Source organism: Lepus europaeus, chromosome 23 (genome assembly GCF_033115175.1).
Source record: "Lepus europaeus isolate LE1 chromosome 23, mLepTim1.pri, whole genome shotgun sequence".
Lineage (NCBI taxonomy): Eukaryota > Metazoa > Chordata > Mammalia > Lagomorpha > Leporidae > Lepus > Lepus europaeus.
In genome coordinates, this window is record NC_084849.1 from 24464848 (window position 1) to 24491395 (window position 26548).

The 26548-nt window shown below is 47.7% G+C and overlaps 1 protein-coding gene across 1 annotated transcript; it reads left to right on the forward strand.

Moving 5' to 3' along the window:
- Positions 1-25040, forward strand: DRG1 (developmentally regulated GTP binding protein 1). The gene is made up of 9 exons (XM_062182735.1): positions 1-146; positions 1013-1136; positions 1923-2098; positions 8589-8658; positions 16774-16943; positions 18885-19015; positions 20252-20419; positions 20676-20798; positions 24762-25040. Exons 1-9 carry the CDS (start codon positions 105-107, stop codon positions 24859-24861), a joined length of 1104 nt encoding a protein of 367 aa, XP_062038719.1. The 5' UTR covers positions 1-104; the 3' UTR covers positions 24862-25040.
- The last annotated feature ends 1508 nt before the right edge of the window (positions 25041-26548 follow it).

The following is a 26548-nucleotide window of genomic DNA, read 5'->3' on the forward strand; positions in this document are numbered from 1 at the left end:
ACCGCAACCGACCTGAGTGGCGGCGGCGGTGGGTCCGCCGGCGGGCGTTTGAGAGGCGACAGGCAGTGTGGTGGCCGCCGCGGCCCCCGCCGGAACTCGCCACCATGAGTAGCACGTTAGCAAAGATCGCGGAGATCGAAGCTGAGGTAAGGGGCGCAGCGGGCGTTTCCTGCCGATCTGAGCATCCCTCCTTCGACGGCGTCGCTCCTGCCTGCTGCGCCGTCAGCTGCTTCGGGGCCCGGGCCCCTCAGCTTCCCGCCTGCCCTCCCTCGGGGCCCGCGTTCCCTTCCCCGACTCCTGGTCCCGAGCCCGCGTTTGCTGACTGCTCGTAGCCCCAAGGGCCGCGTCCAGCCGGTCCCCGCCGCCTCGTGCCGGTGTGCGCGGACCCCCGTCTGACCCGGGCCACCGCCTGCTCCCCTCGCCCCTTGGGCTGTCGGGGCTCCGTGTTCCCCTCCCTTTTCCTTTCTCCGAGCGACGCCGATTTCCCGTCCCGGGCCCCAGCCCGACCTGATGGCCGGATTCAGCGTCTCCCCCGTCCCGCGCTCGCTCCGCGCTCCCCCGCGAGCTCCTTTCCCACGGTGCTGCCCGCGGCGGGCGGGGGCGTCCGGGAGTAAATGGGTTGGTTCGGTAGGAGTTGCTTCCACCTGCGCAGCGTGGGAGTCGGCGGCCACCGGCGTTCAGAACGGTGACCCTGGGTCAGGTGGGGGCTTCCAGGTACGAGCAATAGGAGCGGAGCCAGCAGACGGGTTTTAGGCTTAGTCTGACGACCCTGATCTTGTCCTTCTCCTTGGGCCTCAGATGTTGGCTCTGTAGGGAAATGAGCTGGATAATGGGGAAAATGGATTTTTCTTTTTTACCTTTTTAAAGGTTGAAAATGGACACGGTGACATTAGTAGGACCTGGGTGTGTGTGTGTGTGTGTGTTGGTGGGGGTGGGGAGAGTCGCTCTCAGAGCTGAAAATTTGGCCCTGTGGGAGCTGCTTTGGTTTATAGCTGTGGTTCATCCCTTGCAGATGGCTCGGACTCAGAAGAACAAGGCCACAGCGCACCACCTAGGGCTGCTGAAGGCGCGCCTGGCCAAGCTCCGCAGGGAGCTCATTACTCCGAAGGGTGGGGGCGGCGGCGGCCCCGGAGAAGGTTTGTGTTGCTCCCCGCTGCATTTTGGGTTATGATTTGGAAATAATACAAGCGTGTATATTATACAGACGTAAGTAGATTTACAGGAGCCTGTGGAAGCACCAACACTTTGTACCGTCTGCAAGATTAGAAATGAGGAAATTGACGTAAAGGGAAAACAAGGTAGCAATCGGGTGTTGAGAGAGAGATTAGCACCCAAAGGAGTAGCATGAGGTCTGGGTACTCTCTGTAGAGAGGGGTTTACAAGACAAGAGAACCCTCTATTTTTGTTTGTTTATTTTTGTGTGAGAAGCAGGGAGACAGAAGAACGCCCATACACTGGCTCACTCCTATAATGGCCAGGAGTGGGCCAGGTTAATGCTGGAAGCCAGGAACTCAACCCAGGTATCCTGTGTCGGAATCCCATTACTGGGCCTGATGGCTGCCTCCCAGCGTCTGCACAGACAGGAGCGAGGCTGGGCGTGGAAACCAAGGCACTCCGCGTGGGTTTCCTCACTGCCAGGCCAAAGACCTGCAGAACCCTCCCCCTCCCATTATGCTTGGGCCGTGAGCTATATAACAGTTTAAATGGTAGAGGAATACAGTTTTTCTATCAAATACGGCACTGAGTTTTGTAATTTGCTGTGGGGAAAGTTTGTGTGCTTGAGGCCTACTTTATAGGGAAGCGACAAACGTTCGAGAAATACGGCCTAGAGGGACAGGCAGTGAGGATGTCAGAGACGTTTTCATGAGTCTTAACATACCTGAGGATAACTCTTCTCTTTTTGATATTTCTTGATGTTTTAGGTTTTGATGTGGCCAAAACAGGCGATGCTCGGATCGGGTTTGTGGGTTTTCCATCTGTGGGGAAGTCAACGCTGCTCAGTAACCTGGCAGGGGTGTATTCCGAGGTGGCAGCCTATGAGTTCACCACTCTCACCACTGTGCCTGGTGTCATCAGATACAAGGGTGCCAAGATCCAGGTGAGTCAGGCCTGCGGGCCGAGCAAGGGGGAAGAGGTACCCTCTCCTGGTCGTTTACAAAGCACTTGGTTGGGAGCGCACTGTGTGCCAGGCCTGATCTTTACTCTGCCAGGCTCTTCCTGTCTGGCAGGGCAGCTAGAGCAGCACCTGAGTGAGGGGATCCGGTGGGACAGGGCCTGGGAAGATGCGGAGGCAGAGGGGCTACCTTTTCTCTTAATGCTGGAGAAGCGTGGGAACACAGCAGGCTTCCTACAGAAAGTGACAGCTGGGTCTTGCCGTTAGAGTGGACTCACCAGGCAGAGGGAGCGGTGCCCTTCCTTCCGGGGCGGTAATAGTGAATGCCCTATGGTGGTGCAGGTAAGGTGCGGGGCTGGCGTGGTGGCCGCTGAATCTGGACAGGTAGCTTGGGGCTGGACTGTGAAAGGCCCTGTGCACCTGCTGAGCAAATTAAATTTCATCTTGCAGAAAGCCAGGGACCGCCAGAAACTTTCTAATAAGTAAGTAAGAGGATCAGGCCCTTTCAAAAAGGTCTTTCTTGTCCGTGAGACTTAATAAAGTTGGTATCCTAAAATGTTCTTAGATAGAAGGTACACTTAGGTTTCCCATTTGAGGGGTCGCCCTAGATAGGAGAGAAGGTATATGTAAAATATAGTGGAACATTTTTTTTTTTTAAAGATTTATTTATTTATTTGAAAGGCAAAGTTAGAGAGGCAGAGAGAGCGAGAGAGAGATCTTCCATCCACTGGTTTACTCCCCAAATGACTGCAACAGCTGGAGCTGGGCTGATCCTAAGCCAGGAGCTTCTTCCAGGTCTCCCACACGGGTGCAGGGGCTTAAGGACTTTGGCCACCTTCTGCTGCTTTTCTGAGCTATAGCAGAGAGCTGGATTGGAAGTGGAGCAGCTGGACTTTAACCTGTGCCCATATGGGATGCCGGCACTGCAGGTGGTAGTTATATCCACTAGGCCCCAGCGCCGGCCACAGTGGGACATTCTTGTTGCTTGCACAGTTAAGGGTGCAGTTTGGAATCTGTATTTGAGATTTCCAAACTCTTGATTTCACAGCACTCTTGGTGTCTCAGTAATTATTTTATGATAACTTTTTATGATGCCTCTACCCCAAAAAGCCCCCAGTGGTTCAGTTTATTAAGTCCAAACAAATTAATAAAGTATGTTCTTACAGATACACAGTTACTCGCTGATTGGATATGTGCACCTGTTGAATGCCACAGAATTCCTCAGCTTTAGAATCAGATTGGATATTGCCACATTTATTTCTTTTTCCAGATTGAATTTTGATGGTTTTTTTATTTTTTTTTAATTTTTTTAAATTTTTTGACAGGCAGAGTGGATAGTGAGAGAGAGAGACAGAGAGAAAGGTCTTCCTTTTTGCCGTTGGTTCACCCTCCAATGGCCACTGCGGCCAGCACATCGTGCTGATCCGAAGCCAGGAGCCAGGTGCTTCTCCTGGTCTCCCATGTGGGTGCAGGGCCCAAGGACTTGGGCCATCCTCCACTGCCTTCCCGGGCCATAGCAGAGAGCTGGCCTGGAAGAGGGGCAACCAGGATAGAATCCGGCGCCCCAACCAGGACTAGAACCCGGTGTGCCGGCGCTGCAAGGCGGAGGATTAGCCTGTTAAGCCACGGCACCGGCCGGTATTTATTCTTTTTATCATAGCAACTGCTGATAGATCCAGCTTCTGAGAGACTTGGGTCTGGTGTAACCCAGAGCAGCACAGTGGGATCTGATGTTGAAGTTGTGAGGTGCTGGAGCTGGGGGTTACTTTGGTTCCTGTAGAAATCAAGAATTGCAGTGTTTCTCTTGAAAATGTAGAGCATCTGTAGTGCCCCAGAGAGCCTCGGCACGTGGTTTGGGAACCGCTGATACAAGCATTTGTGTTTCTCCTTGCTGGCGTAGGAAAGGCCCTGTGCCTTGGTGCTGTTCCCGATGGCCGTTGTGCCTGCTGGTGAGCTGTGCATACAGAGACTTTCTCCCTGCTGGTGAGGTGTCCCTACAGAGACTGTGTTGGCGTGCAGATTCCCTTCTGGGTTCCCATGCCCAAACCTGTACACCGTGAATGAGGAAGCATGGCCGTGTCTGGATCAGGGCTTGATGCTCGTTGGTTTCAGAGCCTTGTCGGTAGTCGTAGCTTTGGCCGCACAGAGTAGCTTCTGAGTCTGTCAGAGTAAAAAGCTGTGTGACTCCCCTCCTTCCGTGTTTGCCCTTACGGTCTTCATTCATTTCAGCGCCTCCTGACCTTTTGGGGTCCTCCCTCCTTATCTTCCCGACGCTCGCTTTTCCGCTGTGCCTTCTGCCTCTGTTCTTCCTCCCCACCGACTCTGCAGAACCGGGTTCCTGGAAGCCTGCTGGTAGTGAGATGGCTGTCCTGAGAGTGTTTCTGTGAGGCCTGTGTGCAGACAGTTCATTGTCTGTGACTTGGGGGAGTGTGGAGAAGTAGAGCCACTGAATCAGATTTATAAGGAGGGAGGTTGTTTTATTCTTCTTTTTTTTTTTTTTGTACGAAAGGTCTTTAATGATAAAGGGGCCTAAAAATGGAATGGTATTCCTTGAGGTAATAAATTCCTCTGTAGGTGTTCAAGTAATGGCTCAGCCACTGTGTCCCATAGATGCAAAAAAAAAAAAAAAAAAAAAGTATCACATAGGCAGATATAGGCCTGCAGAGTGGTGGGGGTACAGTGCTTTGAAAATTATAGGGCTTATGTTTCAACTTGCCTGGGTCCCTTAACTCCTGTTGTGCTATGCGTGGTTGATGTGCACGTTAAATTACCTGCTTCACCTAAGGCATTTGAGTTGGAAGTCCTTTAACTTTCAGTTCTTAAAATGTTATAGCTCCATGGTTTAAAGAAATATATATATATGTATTTTAAGATTTACCTCTCTGAAAGGCAACATTTGGGAGAGAGGATGAGAGAGACATAGGCATCTTCCATCTGTCCTTTTACCCCTCAAATGGCTGCATTGATCAAGGCTGGGCCAGGCCAAAGCCAGGGACCTGGAATTCCTTCTGGGTACCAGGGGCCCAAGCACTTGAGGCATCTTCTGCTGCTTTCCAGGCACATTATCAGAGAACTGGATTGAATATAGAGCAGCTGTGACTTGAACTGGCACTCGTGAGATACTAGCGTTGCAGGTGGTAGCTTAACTCGCTGTACCACAGTGCTGGCCCTGAACAACTTTTTTTCTTTTTTTTTTTTTTAAATAAGGCAGAGTTAGGGAGGGAGATAGAGAGGGAGAAAGACAAAGATCTTCCACCCACTGATTTACTCCCCAAAAGGCCACAAAGGCTGGATCTGTGCCAGACCAAAGTCAGGGAGCTTCTTGCATGTCTCCCACATGGGTGCAGGAGCCCAAGCACTTGAGCCATCCTCTGTTGCTTTCCCAGCTGGATCAGAAGTGGAGCAGCTGGGACTTGAACCAGTGCCCATATGGAGTGCCAATGTTGCAGGCAGCTGCTTTACCTGCTACGCCACAATGCCAACCTCAAGAAAAACTTTTAAATATCTTAGTTGATTGCATTGTGAGATTCAGGCATATAAAGTATTTGCATTTTTTTTTTTAAGTGAGAAAAAGACACAGCTCCCAACTCCTGGTTCATTTCCCAAATGCCCACAGTGGCAAGGATTGGACCAGGTTGAGACAGGAACTCAATTCAGGTTTCCCACATGGGTGTCAGGAATCTAAATACCTGACCCACTACCTGCTGCTTCCTAGGGTCAGCATTAGCAGGAATCAGGAGCCAGAGATAGGACTCGAACCCAGGAACACTGATACATGGAATGCAGGCGTGCCAGCTGGCATCTTAACTGCTAGGTCAAACACCTGTTCCTGTCGGCTGTTCATAAAAAATATTTATTTATTTTCATTTTATTTGTAAGACTGGGCAAGACAGGCAGAGAGAGATCTTCCATCTGCTGGTTCACTCCCCAAATGTCCAGGACATCTGGGGCGGGGCCAGGCCAAAGTCAGGAACCCAGAACTCAGTACAGATGTCCCATGTGGGTGGCAAGGACCCAAATCCTTAATCTCCCAGGGTACATACATATTTTCAAGAAGCTAGATTGGAAGTGGAGTAGCTGGGATTGAACCAGGCACTGGTGTGGTCTGTAGCAGTCCCAAGCAGTGGTTTAACTGCTGTGTCACATGCCTGGCTATTTCTATTCCAAGAAATGTAATTGCCACAATTAAATAGTTCAGTGAACTTTTTAAATATTGCTTTTTCAACAAAAGCTCAATTTTGGTTGCTTTTACTTGTATAAGAGGCCTTGATCGGTTGCTCCACTATTTAGCTTCCCTGTTAATTAACTTAATTAGAAAGGCAAAGTGACAGAAAGAGAAAGAGAGGTCTTCCATCCATGATTCACTCCCTGAATGCCCACAACATCCAGAGCTGGGCCAGGAGCCAGGAATACATGTGGATCTCCCAGGTGGGTAGCAGGAACCACTCGGGCCGTCATCTGCTACCTCGCAGGTGCATTAGCAGAAAGCTAGGTGAGACGTGGAGGCGGGACTCCATCCCAGGTGCTTTGATACAAGGTGTGGTGTCCCAGGTGGTGGCTTAACCTGTTGTGCCACAACGCCAGCCCCTAGCTGCTCTACTTAGAAAGTCTTTGCTCTTTTCCCCTCAGTGTATGTATCTCTTTCACGTAATCTTTTATTTGATGTTATATATTCCAATTTCAGCACTTTCAGATTATTCAGATGGATTTTTAAGTTCTTGGTAATGTTGGGCTGAATATATAATAAAGCTTTTTGCTGATGGTGTGTGTATATTTTTATTTTCTTAAGCAGAAAGATTTAGTCGGCTGTAGAAGTGGATTCCAGAATCACTGAGAGCTGAGCACATTCTAGATAACTGACCCTGACATTTTCATTTCTTCAAACTGTATTGAAGTGTAATTCCCACACAATAAAGCACACGTCTTTGAAGTGCTTATTTTGTTAAGTGTTGAGATGTGTATACACTGGTGAAATATCACAGTCAAGGTTGTAAACATACACAGTTGTAAATGGAGAATATTTTCATTTATACTAACTATGCACAGATTCTTTTTTCCCTTGTCATTCTCTGAGCAATACAGTAAACTAGCTATATATAGAGCACTTGCATTATATAGGTATTTTAAATAATCTGCAGATAATTTAAAGTCTGTAGGAGGGCATGCATAGGTTATATGCAAATAGCTTTGCCATTTTATTGGAGGGAGTTGAGCATCTGTTGATTTTGTTACTGACAGAATTCTGGAACCAGTTCTGTAGATACGGAGGCCCTTCCATCGCTAAAGAATCATCTCTGTGATTTTGGTCTCTGTAGGATAGTTTACATGGTAAGAGTTAGTTGTACCAAAAACCATATGTAAATACAAGTATAGTTTGTTTTTGGCTAGTTTCTTTCATTCAGCGTAATTATTTTGAGAAATTCATTATTAAAACGTTTATTGATTGCCATTTTGTTGGAAAGGCAGAGGGATGGACGGGCAGATGGAGAAAGAGCTTCAATTTGGTGGCCTACTCCTCAGATGCCCACAACGAGGTGGGGCCAGGCTGAAGCCAGCAGCCCCTACTCTGTCTCAGTGTCCCATGTGGGTAGCAGGGACCTGAGTACCTAGGACACTGTCTACTGATTCCTGTTGTACTTCAGAGAAAGCCAGATTGGAAGCAGAGTAGCCAGGACTTGAACCAGGCACCCTCGTGTGGGTGTAACCTTGGGTGACTGCCTAATGGGTGACTTAATCCCTGTGGCAAATGCCTCCCCCCAAAATCTTTCTTATTTTAGAGGCAGAGAGAGACAGCGTCTGGATCAATTAAATCAGATCCAAATCTTTAGAAAGCTGAATTTTTCCAGGTCTCCCATGCGGGTGCAGGGGCCCAAGGACTTGGGCCGTCTTCTACTGTTTTCCCAGGCCATAGCAGAGAGCTGGATCAGAAGTGGAACAGCCAGGACTTGAACTGACGCCCATATGGGATGCCTCAGTGCCAGCCCCCCCCCCTTATTTAAAGATTTATTTGTGCTTGCCTGATTAAGAATTACTGCAGAAATTTTTGTGAGTTGGAGGTTTGCAGAGGTCTCTGTATCACATGTCAATGTCAAGTCCAGCTTTTACTTGTAGGAATTTGTGTGGAAGCTCAATCTTCTTAAAAATGGAGGAACACTGAATGGTGCTCATTAGAATAATGGGTTTTGCCCCCCAAAAATGGGTGATAATCTTATTTGATTTAATATGACTGTGAGTAAGCCACTTAATCTCCAAACTTGAGTTAATTTCCTTATCTCACGGGATTTTTAGGCATTTTAAACTAGGTAATGTACATAAAAAACCTATAGCTGCCATCCAGCAGATGCTTGCTAGAATTGCTATCCACCCCTTGATTTATAAATTGGATTTGAGTCTCGTAAGTTTGATAGCGGAGGAGAAAGCGTCTTGTTTGATCTGTTCACGTTTGTGCATGGTGTTCCCTGTCCTTCCCCTGCAGCTCCTGGATCTCCCAGGCATCATTGAAGGTGCCAAGGATGGGAAAGGTAGAGGCCGTCAAGTCATTGCAGGTGAGTGGTCCCGGGGGTCCAGGGCCGCCATCTTGCTACTGCTCCTGTAGTCTCCCGGGCTTGGAGACTGTGCTGTGGCGAAGGGCATCGTGTCGCCTGACCTCTCACCAGAAGAGTGACAGACCTCGAAGGGACCCCAGCGGTGGAGCAGCCCTCCACCTGAGGAGACACTGGGACGGGGAAGTGAAGTGCTTTGCTGGAGTGCTGCACTGCTGGTGGTGGATGGAGAACTAGAAGTTGGGTTTCCTGAGATTTTCTTCTGTTCTTTTCTCTTGTATTTCCTACTTCTTGGGGGTTATTTCTGTGTTCTGTGGAATCACATTCTTTGGTAACTCCCTAGAGAAGGTGAATAATGATACAGAAAACATCTTTCTGTCTTTTCATGTTTGAAAGTATTTTTATTCTACCCTTATCCTGAATTATTAATTCGGCTATTTATAGGATTGTGGAAGTCACCTGTCTCTGCTCTCCTATGCTCTCCTCTCCTCAGTCCTTGAAATGTTTGTGTCACTCACTGACGGTAGTGCTGCTTCCTGGTTTCTCGCCTGATCTTCAAGATCCCTAAGTGTGGACGGCCCCAGGGTCTAGCCTTGGGGATTCTTTTCTGTGTGCTCACCCTTAGTTATCTCCCCGAGAGCCTTAGCCTTAAGTGCTTGGCTCTGTTATGATTTTGAAGTGCATGCCAGTCCTTTACCTACTGTGGACCTCAGACCACTGCCAGCCTCCCTCCACTTGGATGTCCAGGTAGGGGTTTCAGACCTGACGTGTGGAGCTGAAATGTTGATTCCCGTCCTCAACTTCTTCGCTGACTTTTTGCCGTTTCAGTGAGAGACAGTTACATCTTTGAGTTCTCTTAGGGCAGATTTTTTTCTGTCATCGTCCACATCTAATACATTATCCTGTTGGTTTTATATTGGAGATAGAAGTAAAATCAAGCCACTCCTTTTTCTTTTTTTGTCCTTGAGAGCGGATGTTGAGTTAATAGTTTGCAGTTCATGGCACATTTTCATGGATCTGTGTAAGATACTCTTATTTTGCTTATTCACATATTTTATCTCTATACCTCTTATTCTTCACAGACCATACTGATGTGTTTAATATATGTTTTGTGTAGATATTCTTACAAAAGCTATTATTCTATTTGTATTTTTAATTTATCTAAATGTTATTGTTTTCTCATTTTTTTCTTTAACATGTAATTGTTGCTTTAAACATCTTCCTCGTACTCCATAGTGTGCACCCACCATATTTTACCTATCCATTTTTTGTAGTTAGGGTTATCTAGTTTGCTGTTACTATCACAACTAATGCTATGTATCAACTTCATGTTTGTCCCTTTAAGAACTGTGTGGGGGCTGACGCTGTGGCATAGCAGGTTAAGCCATGGCCTGCAGCGCCAACATCCCGTGTGGGCGCCAGTTCAAGTCCCGGCTGCTCCACTTCCAATCCAGCACCCTGCTAATGCCCCTGGGAAAGCAACGGAGGATGTCCCACGTCCTTGGGCCCCTGTACCCATGGAAGAAGCTCCTGGCCCCTGGCTTTGGCCTGGCCCAGTGCTGGTCATTGTGGCCATTTTAGGAGTGAGCCAGCAGGTGGAAGATTTCTTTTTTTTTTTTTTAAATTTTATTATTATTATTTTTTTAATTTTTTTTTTTAATTTTTTGACAGAGTGGACAGTGAGAGAGAGACAGAGAGAAAGGTCTTCCTTTTGCCGTTGGTTCACCCTCCAATGGCCGCCGCGGTAGCGCGCTGCAGCCGGCGCACCGTGCTGATGGCAGCAGCCAGGTGCTTCTCCTGGTCTCCCATGGGGTGCAGGGCCCAAGCACTTGGGCCTCCTAGCAGGTGGAAGATTTCTATCTCTCTGTCTCTCCCCTCTGTAACTCTGCCTATCGAATAAATAAATAAATTTTAAAAAACTGTGAGAAAATTTCTTAGACAGATATTCATGAGCAGAATCGCTAAGATACATGCAGCCTTCAGCTGGGGAAATGGTTTTGGAACAAGCTTCAGGATGCCTGCCCTGGGTCACATTCCACCAGAGTTCATGAAGATGCCTATTTCTTAGCTCTGTCAACACTCACCAGATTTTGCTACTGTAATGCATGTAAAGTGGCAGCTCATAATTTTCATTGCATTTTCTTACAACTACTGTTTTTTTTTTTTTTTGTTTTTGTTTTTTAAAGACTTACTTGTTTATTTGAAAGGCAGAGTTACAGAGAGGCAGAGAGAGAGAGAAGTCTTCCATCAAATGGCTGCAATGGCTGGAGCTCGGCTGATCAGGAGCCAGGAGTCAGGAGCTTCTTCCAGGTCTCCCATATGGTTGCAGGGGCCCAAGGACTTAGGCCATCTTCTGCTGCTTTCCCAGGCCACAGCAGAGAGCTGGATTGGAAGTGGAGCAGCCAGGACTCGAACTGGCACTCATATGGGATGCCAGCATTGCAGGCAGCAGCTTTACCCACTACGCTACAGCACTGGCCCCTCACTAATGAGGGGCATCATTGAGCATTGATTATATAGTTACTAGTTTGGAGTTTCCTGGAAATTTTCATACCTTTTATCCACTTCTCTATTGTGATTATTGCCTCTGTCTTTTTAAATATTTATTTGGGGCTGACAGTGCAGTGTGGTGGGTTAAGCCTCTGCCTGCAGCGCCAGCATCCCATGTGGGCACCAGTTCCAGTCCTAGCTGCTCTGCTTCCAATCCAGCTTCCTGCTGATGCGCCTGTAGGCAGTAGAGGATGGCCTCAATGCTTGGGCCCCTGCACCCACGTGAGAGACTCAGAAGAAGCTCTTGGCTTTAGCCTGGCCCAGCCCTGGGCATTATGGCCATTTGGGGAGTAAGCCAGCGGATGGAAAATCTCTCTGTCTCTCTCTCTCTCTCACTCACTGCCTTTCAAATAAAATAAATCTTTAAAAAAATAAAAAAAAATTAAAAAATGTATTTTATCGGTTGCCCCTCTTCCAGGCCAGCTCTCTGCTGTGGCCAGGGAGTGCAGTGGAGGATGGCCCAAGTCCTTGGGCCCTGCACCCCATGGGAGACCAGGAGAAGCACCTGGCTCCTGCCATCGGAACAGCACGGTGCGCCAGCCGCAGCGTGCCTACCGCGGCGGCCATTGGAGGGTGAACCAATGGCAAAAAGGAAGACCTTTCTCTCTGTCTCCCTCTACTGTCCACTCTGCCTGTCCAAAAAAAAAAAAAAATGTATTTTATTTGAAAGGCAGAATTAGAAGAAGAAGAAATCTTCCATCTTCTGCTTTACTCCCAAAATGGTTGCAAGACCAGGGCTGGAGCAGGCCAGAGTCAGCAGCCAGGAACTTTATCCAGGTCTCACATGGGCGGCAGGGGCTCCAGTGCTTGGGCCATCTGCTGCTTGCCCAGGAACGTTAGCAAGGAGCTGGATCAGAAGTACAGCAGCTGGAACTTGAACTGGTATCCACATGGGGTGCCCTTGTAGTAGGAGGCAGCTTAATCCTCTGTGCCATGACGCCGGCCTTTATCTTAAAAAAAAAACAAAACAAAAAAAAAACAAAACAACAACAACAACAAAAGAAAAGAAAAGAAAAAGTTATTTCTGAGGCAGAGAGAGGAAGAATGACTGAGCTCCCATACACTGCTGGTTCCCTCCCCAGATGCCCACAAAGCCAAGAGCCAGGAATCCAATCCATGTCTCCCATGAGGTTGGCAGGAACCCAGTTACTTGAGCTGTCACCTGCTGCCTCCCAGGATTTGCATTAGCAGGGAGCTGGAGTTGGGAGTGGAGCAGGGTATGGGACCCAGATGCTCCAGTATGGGATGGATGTACCCCATGTGGGTACCTGTTCCAGTCCCGGCTCTTCCACCCTATCCAGCTCTGTGCTAATGGCCTAGGAAAGATGGCCCAAGTACTTGGGTCCCTCCACCTGAGTGGGAAACCTGGAAGATGCTCTGGCTTCAGATTGGCCCAGCTCTGCCTGTTGTGGCCAGGAAAGATTGATATCTCGATATCTCCCTCTTCTCCCACCCCATCTCTGTCTCTGTCTCTAGCTCTACCTTTCATATAAATAAATCTTTAAGAAAAATTCTAGGTTTGTTGTCTGATGCAGTTGTCACTAGTCATATATGACTAAAACTTAAATCAATTTTGAAAAGTTTAATTCCTCACTTACGTAAGTTATGTTTTACATTATCAGCCACATGTGACTAGTGCCTGCCATTGTGGACAGCACAGATGTGTAATATTTTTGTCAACTTCTGTCTGGTAGTGTTGCTCTGGATATTAATTTGTTATCAGCTATAGGCATTGCAGGTATCTTCTGATTTCTCCAGTGTGAACTTTGTTGAGTAGAAATTCTTAACCTTTGCATGGAGAATCTCTCTCTCTCCCTTTCTCATGCCCTGCCTTTAAGTAAGTAAATCTTGTCAAAGAAAAGGATCTAATTTAACATTTTCCTCTTGGCGTTTGTGCTTTGGAAGTTTTATTTAAGAAGAACTTGTCTTTGCTTAGGTTGCAGACATGGTGTGTTGTCCTTTTAGGTCCTTTATTTCTTTAGAGACTACTCTTTTTTTAAAAAAAAAGAGAAAGACTTAATTTAATTGAAATACACAGCCACAGAGAGGGAGAGACAGAGAGATCCTTCCATCAGCTGGTTCACTTCCCAAATGCCTGCAACTGCTGAGGCCGTGTGAGGCTGAGGCTACGAGCCCAGAGCTATGCCTGAGTTTCACATGGGTGCAGGGGTCCAAGCACTTAGACCTCTTCCGCTGTTTTCCCAGGTGCATCAGCAGGGAGCTGGATTGGGAGTGGAGCCAGAGTGGTGCTCATGTGGGGTGCCAGTGTTGCAGCTTACCCCACTACACCGTGTTGCTCACTCCTGAATTGTTTAATGGGTCTTGTTGTTGATCACTCAAATGTCTGGTGATCCTTAGTTATCTGCCTTATTTAAGAATGCAGAACTTGGGACCAGGGTTGTGGCATTGTGGGTTAGCTAGCATCCCATTTGAATACTGGTTTGAGTCTTGGCTGCTCCACTTCTGATCCAGCTCTGCTAATGTGCTTGGGAAAGCAGTGGAGGATGACCCAAGAGCTTGGGTTCCTGCCCCACTGTGGGAGACCTGGAAGAAGCTCCTGGCTTTGGCCTGGGTCAGCCAGTCCTGGCTGTTGGGGCCATTTGGGGAGTGAACCAATGGATGGAAGGATCCCCCCCCCCCCCCCCGTCTTCCAAATAAAATGAAATAAATTTTTAAAAGAAAAGGACCTACAAAATTGATGAGATGTTTTGAGCGGGGCTTTTGAGTAATGAGTTTTATCATAGGTCATTGTGCAATATGTTAGCTTTTTTGGAGGGTGAATTTTGTGTGCTGATAACAGCAGGTTTTTAATCTGTGGCTACTCCATGACTCCAGAGGAAAACACTTTATTAAATGTTCTGCTTAAAGGGAAAGGAAGCTGTTTCTATGGGGAGTGTAGACTTTAGCGAACTCCTGCTTTGAGGTCTGCCCGTCCATTTCTGTGCTATTCTTGGTGTAAGCCCGAGCCTGGGTCCCAGTGGCCGTTTTCCCCTGGATCCTGTTCTCTTGAGGACAAGATTCAGTGCCCACCAGGGCCACATCGCCACTTAGCTTATTTCACCATTCTGTTTTAATTTTGGTATCCTACTTCATGCATTGTCTGTGCTGGGTATACTGTTTTTATGTTATCATTAATAGACCTGGTAGCAGAGGAGGATAAATGTTCAGTAGGTGTGTGGATTATTGGTTTTCCTTAATAAAATCAGGCACACATTACTGACAAAGTGCTGCTAATTTTTGTGGGCTTTAGTTTTCTGTAAGCATGAAAGTGTATAATACAACATAGAGAACACTAAAATTTTTATACTGAAATTGAGTTTTTACAGTGAGTGGTTTATTCTTAATGAGAAAAATTTTAATATTAGAATTTTAATATTAGAACAAAATATTAATATTAGAACAACTGTGTAGTAACTCAGTCTTTGATTAAAGTATTATTATATATATAGTAGTATATATATAGTATTATATATAGAATCTTTGATTTAAGTATTATTCCTTAGTCCAATTAAATGCCAACCAGACAGAAAAATATTTGGTACCTTAGGGTTAGGTAAAGGTTTTTTAGGTAGTACACTAAAATCATGAACTGCAAAAGAAACCATGAATAATTTTCATATTATCAGAATTCAGATGTTCCTCTATGAAAGACACAGTTAAAATGAAGAAGCAGGGGCCGGCGCTGTGGCTCATTTGATTAATCCTCCGCCTGTGGTGTCTGCATCCCATATGGGCGCCGGGTTCTAGTCCCGGTTGCTCCTCTTCCAGTCCAGCTCTCTGCTGTGGGCCGGGAGGGCAGTGGACAATGGCCCCAGTGCTTGGGCCCTGTACCCGCATGGGAGAGCAGAGGAAGCACCTGGCTCCTGGCTTTCGACTAGTGCAGCGCCGGCTGTAGTGGCCATTTGGGGGGTGAACCAATGGAAGGAAGGCCTTTCTCTCTGTCTCTCTCTATCTATAACTACCTGTCAAATAAAAAAAAAAAAAAAAAGAAGAAGAAGAAGAAGAAGCAGCAGCAGCAGCAAACCTCAAACTGGGAGAAAATATAGCTATGTATATTTGACAGTGGATTTGATTTCGTAATATATAAATAATTTTTAAAAGGTTTATTTATGTGAAAGGCAGAATTAGAGAGTGAGGTCTTCCGTCTGCTGCCTCATTCCCCAGCTGAATGGACCTCCATCTGGTCTCCCACGTGGTTGGCAGGGCCATCTTCTGTGCAGGCACATTAGCAGGGAGCTGGGTTGGAAGTGGAGCAGCTGGGACTCAGACCTGCCCCACAGGCAGCACCTAATCTCATGTGACACGATGCTGGCCCCCAGAATGTATGAAGAATTCTTATTAATTCACTGTAAGGTAGTCCAGTTAAAAAATGGCTAAAGGGACTGGCATTGTGGCGTAACAGGTAAAGCTGCTGTCTGCAGCACTGGCAGCCCATATGGGCAGCAGTGAGAGTCTCGGCTGCTCTGCTTCCAATCCAGCTCCCTGTTAACACGCCTGGGAAAGCAACAGAGCATGGCCCAAGTAGTTGGGCCCCTGTACCCACGTGGGGGACCTGGAAGAAGTTCCTGGCTTTGGCTTGGCTCAGCCCTGTGTGTGTGTGTGTGGCCATTTTGGGAGTGAACTAGTGGATGGAAGATTTTCTGTCTTTCTTTTTCTCTCTCTAGTTTGACTTTCAAATAAATAAATCTTTGGGGAAAAAAAAGGCAAGAAGTGAATGGCCAAGAGGCGCCTGAAAAGGTGGCTCAGCATTGTTGGTCATCAGGGAAATGCAGCCACAAGGGGATGCCATCATATACCCATTAGAATGGCTAAAACCAAAAAAGCATGCCAACGCCCAAGTGCTGGGGAAGATATGGAGCGGCTGGAATTCTCACACTGCTTGATCGAGTTATCAGATAGTGCAAACATTTGAAGAATTGTTTGGCTGTTTGTAATAATCTGTATTTACCATGTGACCCAACAGTTCCACTGGTGTTTGCCCAAGGGAAATGAAAAAACAATATGTCCACAGAAAGACTTGTACATGAATGTTTGTAGATGAACAAGTGGATGGATAAACAAACCATGATATAATCTGTACGACGGAGTGCTGCTCTGCTATAAGAAGAGATTGATTACTGATCTGTGTGCAGCATGTTTAAATGGAGAAACCACTGTGCTAAAATAAACACAGGCACAGAAGACTACTTTATTTATTTCAAAAATGTATGTATTTGCAAGGCAGAGAGACATAGCTCCCATCTGTTAGTTCACTCCCCATGTGCCACAGCCAGTGGACTAGGTTGGGATTGAGGCCAGGACTGGGGAGTGCATTTCAGGTCTTCCACGTGGATGGTTGGAGCCCAATTAGGTTCATTGCTGCCTCCCATTGAGTTCCTGGCTTCAGGCTTTGTCCTGGCCAAGCCTTGGCTGTTGTAGGAATGAATCAGCAGATATCTCTGTCTGTCTCTGCCTTTCCAATTAATAAATACAAATTTAAAAGTGCATGTATATAGAGAAAATACTATTTTTAAGGAATATTTGTTAAGCTTTGTTTGAAAACGTGTGTGTATTTTTCTTATTCTTCAGTGGCTAGAACCTGTAACTTGATCCTTATTGTTCTGGATGTCCTGAAACCCTTGGGACATAAGAAGATCATTGAAAATGAACTGGAAGGCTTTGGCATTCGTTTGAACAGCAAACCTCCCAACATTGGCTTTAAGAAGAAGGACAAAGGAGGCATTAATCTCACGGCTACTGTAAGTCGGGAAGGTGATATTGGAGCAGGCTGTTGCTGAAGGGAGTACGTTGAGGTACACCAACGTTGACTCTTGAGTGTATCCTGGCTTTTCCCTGAACTGGTTGAGATAACCAATGACCTTATAATGACCGACCATGACTTAAGATTTGGACAGGAGTCAGTTTCAGGTTCTCAGGTTTTCCTTTGCAATTTCATTCCCTCTTTTGGATTATCTATTTGGGATGGTACAGGAATGTGGACGATTTTATGCTTGTATGCAACAGATGATTGCCAGTATTCTTTGTTTTCATTCATTTAACACAAAGTGGTAGAACAGCTACCTTGGACCAAACATTGTTGTAGGCTCTGGGCAGTGGGAGGAATGGATATGGAAAAGAAGAGACTAAAACTGTTGCCCTTACATTCTAATTGGGTAACATAGCAAACCAAAATGAGGAAGATAGAGTGCACTGGATAATGATGAGTCTGTAAACTGAAGTCGGAGAAAAGGGGAATAGAGAGTACTGATGGGGACGTCTGGGAATGTCTTCCCTGAGGTGAGGTGAAGAGCTGCACCGGAGGATGTGGGGTGCAGTGTTCCACGTGGAAACCCGTGGAGCACACCTTTGCATGCTGGAGGGTTAGCAGAATGAGCAGGTCAGGAGAAGAGTAAATATCAGGGCCATGAATGCTTTAACCTGCAGGAGGTTAACTATTGTTTGGGTTCTGATCTATGTAAATATGATTTGACTTCGTTTTCAGTGGAATCTTTCTGGCTATTGTGTTGAGAATAGACTGGACTGGGTTAAGAGGACAATCAGAGAAATCATTTAAGAGGTATCACACCATCTAATCAAGAAGTGATGACTTGGTAGACCAGGGCTGTAACAGTGGGAGAGATGGGAAGTAGTTGGTAGGAATCACAGCTGGATTGGTTGTGGGTTGTTTGTGGGGAGAGAGAGATGATGGCGAGTTTATTTTCTGAATTGGAAAAAGGAGCTCTCGTTGTCGAATGGTAGAATTTTGGGTAGAATCGGCTTGCAGGGGATGAGAAGGTCAAGGTTTAGGGCTTGAGTTGTGATTTGGACGTCCAGGTTTCTGTCAGGGAGGTGAATGAGGAGTGATGGGGCTGGAAATGAGTCTGGTAGTTACCAGCCTTAAGGCCACGAGCCTGCTGAGATCACTAAGGAAGTGAGTGTAAATAGGAAAGAAAACGCGACTTCTCAGCGGAGGGAGAAGGAACACTGGGAACGTTTGGAATCTTGGACTCCAAGCAAAGGAAGTGTTTCGATGGCAGGGGGGATCGTATCTGTCAAATGCTGTGTCTTGGGCTTAGAACTGAGGACTGAGGACTTCCTACTCAATTTAACATTCTAGGATCCAAGTGATAGGACTAGCAAAAGGTTACAAAATATTTCTTCCAACATCCTGTCCTATGCTTACATTTGTGCATTCAAGACTTTGTGTATTTGTTTGCTAGGGCTGCCAAAATAAAGCACCATAGACTGGGTGGTTTAAGAGACATTTATTTTTCATAGTTCTGGAGGCCCAGAGTCTGAGGTTGGGCGATGGATTGGTTCCTTCAGAGTGCTCTCCTTGGTTTGCAGATGGCGGTCTTCTGTGTCTTCACAGCCTTGCCTCTGTGTCTCTGTCCTAATCTTTTCTTATAAGGACACACACAGCTAATGACCCCACCCTAATGACTTCATTCTCATTTAATTCCCTTTTTCCAGATTTATCTCCAAACTTCTGAGATACTGAGGTTAGGACTTCAACATATGACACAATTCAACTCTTAACACATTCTTCAGAGTTGAGACAATTTAACCTTTTTATTTATTTCCTGCTGGAAGTCAGTTACTCTCACCCAGGGTAAAGAACTAGATTTTGGGTAGCAGCCACTTGTAGGAGCTGCCGTTCTGTGCTCTCTGATTAGTCACTGTCTGCCCTGCCCATTCAGTGCCCGCAGAGCGAACTGGATGCGGAAACCGTGAAGAGCATTCTGGCTGAATACAAAATCCACAATGCAGACGTGACTCTGCGCAGCGATGCCACGGCTGATGACCTCATCGATGTGGTGGAAGGAAACAGGTGCGCACTGAGTGTGCGGTCTGTGCTCTGGTGAATTTGAAGCCTTGTGGTGGAAACAATACTGGAGCATGGATCGATTCGGACTCCAGTTGCGCTGCTATCAGTGTGGGCTTGGGTATTTTAGAAGTAAAATGAGGGATTGGTCTTGATTTTTTTTTTTTTTAATTTATTTGAAAGAGAGAGATCTTCCGTGTGCTCTTTCATTCCCCAAATGGCTGTGACAGTCTGAAGCTGGAAACCAGGAGCTTCTTTGGGGTCTCCCACGTGGGTAGCAAGGGTCCAAGTACTTGGGCCGTCCTCTGCTGCTTTCCCAGGCACGTTAGCAGAGAGCTGGATTGGAAATGGAGTAGCTGGGACTTGAACTGATGCCCGTATGGGATGCCGGCATTGCAGGCAGCAGCTTTACCTGTTAACACCACAATGCCGGCCCCAGGTCTTGATTTCTAACATGCTTCCTTTCTCTGAAGTGTTGAAATCTCATGTGCCGGGACACAGACAGCACCCATACGGGATGCCACACACAGCGCTGGCTCCAATAAATTAATCTTCAAAACACAAAAACAAGAGTAGAGGATGACCCAAGTCTTTGGGCCCCTGCACCCACGTGGGAGACCCGGAAGAAGCTCCTGGCTTTGGATCGGCGCAGCTCCAGCTGTTGCGGCCATTTGGGGAGTGAACCATCAGATGGAAGACCTCTCTCTCTCTCTCTGCCTCTGCCTCTCTGTAACTCTGCCTTTCAAATAAATAAAATCAATCTTAAAAAATAAAAGCCAGGCTCAGACCAGCACTTCTGTATGGGATGCTGGCATCAAGCAGTGGCTTAACTTGTCGCACAACAGCACAGGCCTCAGTTCACTCTCCTGATGACCACAGAAACCAAGTCTGGACCAGGCTGAAGCCAGGAGCCAGCCAGTCCATCCTAGACTCTGACTTGGGGCCCAGACGCTCGGGCTGTCTCCCGCCGCCTTCCTAGCTGGGTCAGAGCAGAGCAGAGCAGTGTGGGCTCGGGCTGGCACTCTGATAGGCAGCCACAAACCCGTGGTGCGTTGTGTGAACGGGGCCTGAGTGAGTCCTCAACTCAGACTCCACGTCTAGCAATTTCTACTCATTCTTTTTTAAAGCAGGGAGTTGTTGATTAAGTCTCGATTTGGGGCCTGAGGGAGGAGGTGCTGCTCATTAGACTCACAGTTTTGTCAGCAACTGCAGGCTAATTCCTCTTTGTTTTCTGCTTCGTAGAGTTTATATCCCTTGTATCTATGTTTTAAACAAGATTGATCAGATCTCCATTGAGGAACTGGATATCATCTATAAGGTGCCTCACTGTGTGCCGATCTCTGCCCATCACCGCTGGAACTTTGATGACCTGTTGGAGAAGATCTGGGACTACCTGAAACTAGTGAGGATGTGAGTCCTTGTGCGTGGCGTGATGTTGCTGCAGGAGTTAGGCCAGATTCCCTCTGGAGCTCCTGAGCACGATCTCACGATGTTCTGTGATACACGGAAATCGGTTCTCGTCATCTCTAGGTCATATTGAAGGTGCTTTCTTCCCCAGGTGGGAGGTTCTCCTGGTCCGACCTCGGGGGTGCTGCGGGATTGGCTGGCATCCAACATGTGAAGCATTCTAAGTAGGTGGTAACCTCTGTCGCCCCCTCTCTCCTAGTTACACCAAGCCCAAGGGCCAGTTACCGGATTACACGTCCCCGGTGGTGCTGCCTTACTCGAGGACCACGGTGGAGGATTTCTGCATGAAAATTCACAAGAATCTTATCAAGGAGTTTAAGTAGTAAGTAGCAAGGGCACGTGGGACCGCCTTTGCTTTGTGAGCCCCTGCCTTCACATGCAGTCTTAGGACAGCGTGAGGGCTCGGTGCTGTGGGCGGACAGGGAGAGCTCCGAAGGTCAGCAGGGCGCTGCTGCCAAGGGGCTTTCATATCCCTACATTAACTCATCTTTATGGCAAGAGCAAAGATGGATTCTCCCTGCCAGGGTTATCGTGGCCTCCACTGGGCACTGACTTCTCCTCTGAAGCTTAGAATCCCTGTGATCTTTTTTTTTATTATTACTATTACTATTATTATTACTATTATTATTATGGACAGGCAGAGTGGATAGTGAGAGAGAGAGACAGAGAGAAAGGTCTTCCTTTTCTGCTGGTTCACCCCCCAATGGCCACTGCGGCCAGTGCACAGCGTTGATCCAAAGGCAGGAGCCAGGTGCTTCTCCCGGTCTCCCATGCGGGTGCAGAGCCCAAGCATTTGGGCCATCCTCCACTGCACTCCCGGGCCACAGCAGAGAGCTGGACTGGGAGAGGAGTAACCGGGACAGAATCCGACGCCACAACCAGGACTAGAACCCGGTGTGCCAGCGCCACAGGCGGAGGATTAGCCTATTGAGCCAAGGCGCCGGCTTGATCTTTTCTTTTTTTAATTTTTTTTTTAAGATTTATTTTATTTATATGAAAGAGTTACAGAGAGAGAGGCCGAGCCAGAGAGAGAGAGGTCTTCCATTCTGTTGGTTCACTCCCCAAATTACCACAATGGCCAGAGCTGAGCTGATCTGGAGCCAGGAGCTTCTTCGGGGTCTCACACGTGGGTGCAGGGACCCAAGCACTTGGGCCATCTTCTACTGCTTTCCCAGGCCATAGCAGAGAGCTGGATTGGCAGAGGAGCAGCTGGGACTTGAACGGCGCCTATATGGGATGCTGGCGCTGCAGGCCAGGGCGTTAACCTGCTGTGCCACAGCGCCAGTCCCTCCCTGTGATCTTTTTCTTAAACTTTTCACTACTAATAGCAGCTCAAAACTTTTTTTAAAGATTTATTTATTTGAAAGTCAGAGTTACACAGAGAGAGGAGAAGCGCAGAGAGAGGTCTTCCATCTGATGGTTCACTCCTCAATTGGCCGCAACAGCTGCAACTGCGCCAATCCAAAGCCAAGAGCCAGGAGCTTCTTCCAGGTTTCACACGCGGGTGCAGGGACCCAAGGACTTGGGCCATCTTCTACTGCTTTCCCAGGCCATAGCAGAGAGCTGGATCGGAAGTGGAGCAGCCGGGTCTCGAACCGGCGCCCATATGGGATGCCAGCACTTCAAGCCAGGGTGTTAACCTGCTGCGCCACAGCGCCGGTCCTCAGCTCAATACTTTAAAAAAATTTTTTTTGAACTAATTTCAGGTTTATAGAAATGGGGCAAGCATAAAAGAAAAAAGCACAAAAAGAGTTTACTTTTACCCCTTACCCCACTGGTTGTGACAATAGCAGCTTCCATTACTGTGTACTCCATATACCAAGGGCAGGACATAGACTTTGGCACTGCACATTCACTGAATTACAGATCTTATTTGAAATGGACTACTTCTCCTGCCAGTGTCTGTTTTGTGTTCCAGGAACCTACATGGCATGGAATTGTTAGTTTTTCTTAGCCTTCCAGTGTTCTAGACCCCCAGTAATATTTCCTTAGATTTTCACTCTTTGATGACCTTGATGCTTTTATTTATCTTTTTATTGTTATTTTTAAGGATTAATTTATTTAAAAGGCAGCAAGAGAGGGAGACAGATCTTCCACCTGTTGGTTCACTCCCCAGATGGACACAATGGCCAGGCCAAATCCCAGAGCCTGGAACTCCATCAGGGTCTCCCACATGGGTGCAGGGGCCCAAACACTTGGACCATCTTCTGCTGCTGTCCCAGGAGCATTAGCAGGGAGCTGGGTTGGAAGCAGAGCAGCTCAGACCTGCGCCCATAAGGGAGGCTGGTATTGCAGGTGGTGGCTTAACCTGCTGCACTACAACACCAGCCCCTGATCTTGGCTTTTTTTTTTTTTTTTTTTAAAGATTTATTTATGTATTTACAAGGCAGAGATAGAGATCTGCTGGTCCACTCCCCAAATGGCTGCCATGGCCAGAGCTGGGTCAAGGCCGAAGCCAGGAGCCAGGAGCTTCTGGGTCTCCCATGCAGGTGCAGGGGCCCAAGCACTTGGGCCATCCTCCATTGCCTTCCTGGGCCACATCAGAGAGCTGGACTGGAAGAGGAGCAACCAGGACAGAATCTGGCGCCCCAACCAGGACTAGAACCCAGGGTGCCGGCGCCGCAGGCAGAGGATTAGTCAAGTGAGCCGTGGCACCGGCTGTTTCTTTCTCTTTTGAAGTTTAAAATTTATTTATTGGAATTCTCCTGTGAGTTAGAGCTGTCACTTGTCCCCTGTTTATTTAATCCATAATGTATATTGGTATGAACTCTTGGATTTTTGGTCTGTAGGCTGTCATCTAATATTTGTTGCTTTGAACATGAGTAACTCTTTTATCTTCTGTTTGTTTTTTTTTTGTTCGTTTATTTGTTTGTTTTTAAATTCTTTGAAAGGCAGGGTTACAGAGATGGAGGGGGAGACAGTTTCTGTCTGCTAGCTTACTCTCTAAATGGCCACGTTGGCCCAGGCTGTGCCAGGCTGAAGCCAGGAGCCTGGAACCGTCTCATGTAGTTGGCAGGGGCCTAGGTACTTGGACTCATCAGTAGGAAGCTGGCTTGGACAATAGCAGTTTTGCTGGGACTCCAGCCAGCACTTCCATATACAATGTTGATGTTGCAAGTGGCAACTTATCCCACAGTCCCAGTTGTTGGCCCCTTGTGTTGCTATTCTTGATCATTTTCAAACACTTTACTATAGAAGTAGCATTGATACTTAAATGATTTTTGCTGTGTTTTTACTTTCCAGAACAGCTGAACTGTTTACATTTGTAAAATGATCACTTTGTACTTAAATATATTTGTTAGTGCATTTGAAAATTTTTGTTTGCTGGGGTCAGTGTTTTGAGTGCAGTGGGTTGAGCTGCTGTCTACTTCCAATCCCGTTCCTTGGGAGGCAGCAGATGATGGCAAGTACTTGGACCCCTACCACCTTCATGAGAGACCTGGATGGAGCTCCAGACTCTTGGCCTCAGCCTGGTTCAGTCCTGGCTGTTGTGGCCATTTGGGAGTAAACCAGTGGATGGAAGACCTCTCTGTCCCTCCCTGTCTCTCTGTAACTGTCTTTCAAATAAATAAACCTTTCAAACTTTTATTTGTATTAATTTATATCGATTACTGATAAGTGTTTTTTTTAAAACGTGGTCTTTTCTTGTTGATTTCTTACTGGACTATAAAATTTTAAAGAAGTTTTAGTGCAGTAACAATGTACCATAATATGGCCACTTTTTCTCTTTGCCCCTTGTTGCCTAGTCCTCAGTCTGTGGGAGGCATTCAGTGTTAGGTTCAGCAAATTCCCAGCTCTCTCAGAGCACACTGTGCATTTTGGAGGCTTGTGGATATAAATTACCATCCTGTAGTCCAAGAATCCGGAGCCCATTCCAATTGACAGTTTTCTGATAGGGAAGGAAGGTTTTCATAGCGTGGCTGAGGAGGGAGACTTGAGTCTGTTCTGTACCCACTGATGGACATTTTCTCCGACCCTGTGTGACTAACAAGCCACCTCAATCTGATGTTGTGAGGGTATTTCTTAGTAATAAATCCATGCTTCAGGTTTACTGAATCTTTGAAATTTCCACCTCTTCTCTTGACGTTACGCACGTGCACTGTCCCTGACTGTAGGTTGGACTGAGGAGGCAGGTGAGCGCTGCGTGGTGTGTCCTCCGTGGCAGCCACTGCCGCAGGGCTGTGTTCAGTGAGAGCAGAGTGCGGCCCTCAGCAGACGCAGTAGAGCGGGGTTCAGTGGGGCTCGCGTTTCCGCTGACTGTCCGTCCTTTCTTCCTCCCGTACAGTGCTCTGGTCTGGGGTCTCTCTGTGAAGCACAACCCTCAGAAAGTGGGTAAAGACCACACGCTGGAGGATGAGGACGTCATTCAGATTGTGAAGAAGTGAAACCTGCCCTTACCTGTTAGCCGAGACAGCCATGACCCAGCGCCGTCTCCCAGCTCCTGGCAGGGGCAGCCGCTGGATCAGGACTCGGGAGGGAGAGGAAGGCGCCCGAACAACTTGACCTGTCTTTTCCTGGTTCACCTTGTGTGTTGAGCTGCATAAAGGAATCCGGTAGGGCTGTCGGCTGCGTGCAGTTCATGTGTCATCACCGGAATCTCGGGGCTGAGCTGATCGAGGAAGAGCGTGTGCAGTGAGGCCGACGCCGGAGGGATGCTTGGTAGCTTGCTCTGAATGTGAAGTGGCTAGAGGCGTGACACACAACGTCTTAGTTGATGTTTATCTTTATTTTTCTAAGATTTATTTATGAATTTATTTGAAAGAGTTAGAGGAAGAGACATCTTCTGTCTGCTGGCTTACCCCCCAGGTGGCTGCGACGGCCAGCACTGGGCCTGGCTGAAGCCAGGAGCTTCACTGGGGAAGGTCTCCCATGTGGCTAGTAGGGACCCAAGCACTTGGGCCAAACTTTGCCACTTTCCCAGGCCGTTAGCAGGGACGTGGATCATAAGTGGAGCAGCTGAGACTCTAACCAGTACCCATACCGGATGCCAGCGTTGCAGGCAGCAGCTTTAGCCGCGGTGCCACCTCTTCAGCCCCTTAGCTGATGCAGGTTACCTGTTCCCTGCAGGCTAGCCTGTCTGGGGGCGTGGCGTAGTGGGGTGCAGTGGACTGCTCTGACCAGCCTGTGGAGTTTGACTTGCAGGTGCACCTCCAGTGAGCTGTGGAACTGTGAACAAACTACTCAGCCTTTGTGAGCCTTAGCTTCCTAAGTGACATAGGGATGGTGGTAGCACTCGTCTTCTAGTCTAGCGATTGTCAGTATTTGTAGACTGCTTAGCACAGTATCTGGCATGGATGTGGGCTCCTGTCAGTGGACCCTGTCCTGGGCTCTGTCCTCCACAGCTGCCAGAGACTGGGCTGCACCATGCTGCTGGCGGGGCCTTGGGGCCTCTCCTTCCCACAGTCACGCCTTTCTGCCCGAGGCCCCGTCTGGCAGTCCTGGGCTCAGCACTTCACCTAGGGCAAGGCCTGGAGCTCACAGCAAGTGAGGCAGGCTGTGTGTGCGTGTGCTGGGCACTAGCGCTTCTGGAGGTACCAGCGGCATCAGCTCTGGTTTTGGGGGCTGCGATTAATGGTCTTTAAGGGGATTGAATGGCTTCTCCTCCAACAGCAAGGCAGGTGCCAAGGTAGTCACCAAAGATTTCAGCATGGAACATATGCAGAGACAACAGAACAGTCCCTGAGAAAGTCAGGAAGGGGGACGGGTTTTAGATTCAGTTGTCTTCAAATGAGGTAAGCTAGACTTAATTCTTGGCAGGTTGTGAGGGGCGGGAGGGGAGATTACCACACCTTCAGCCTCTGTCCAGTGCTTGTTCCTCTGAGACCCCAGACCCAGGAGCTGGGCTTCTCTGGCAGAGTGTAGACCTTGGTGTCACTGGTGCAATCATGACAGAGGTTGTGACCTGGAAGCTACCATGACCCTTCAGGAGGATGGGGACGTTGGCTTTTTGAGGGGATGTCTGGCCGGAGCATTCTGAGTTTTTGGGCAATCCCATGTCAAACTTCACTTTCATTGGGCACACATTTGGCTGTGTCAGGATATTGGAGAGAAGAGGTTGCAGACATCTAGTTT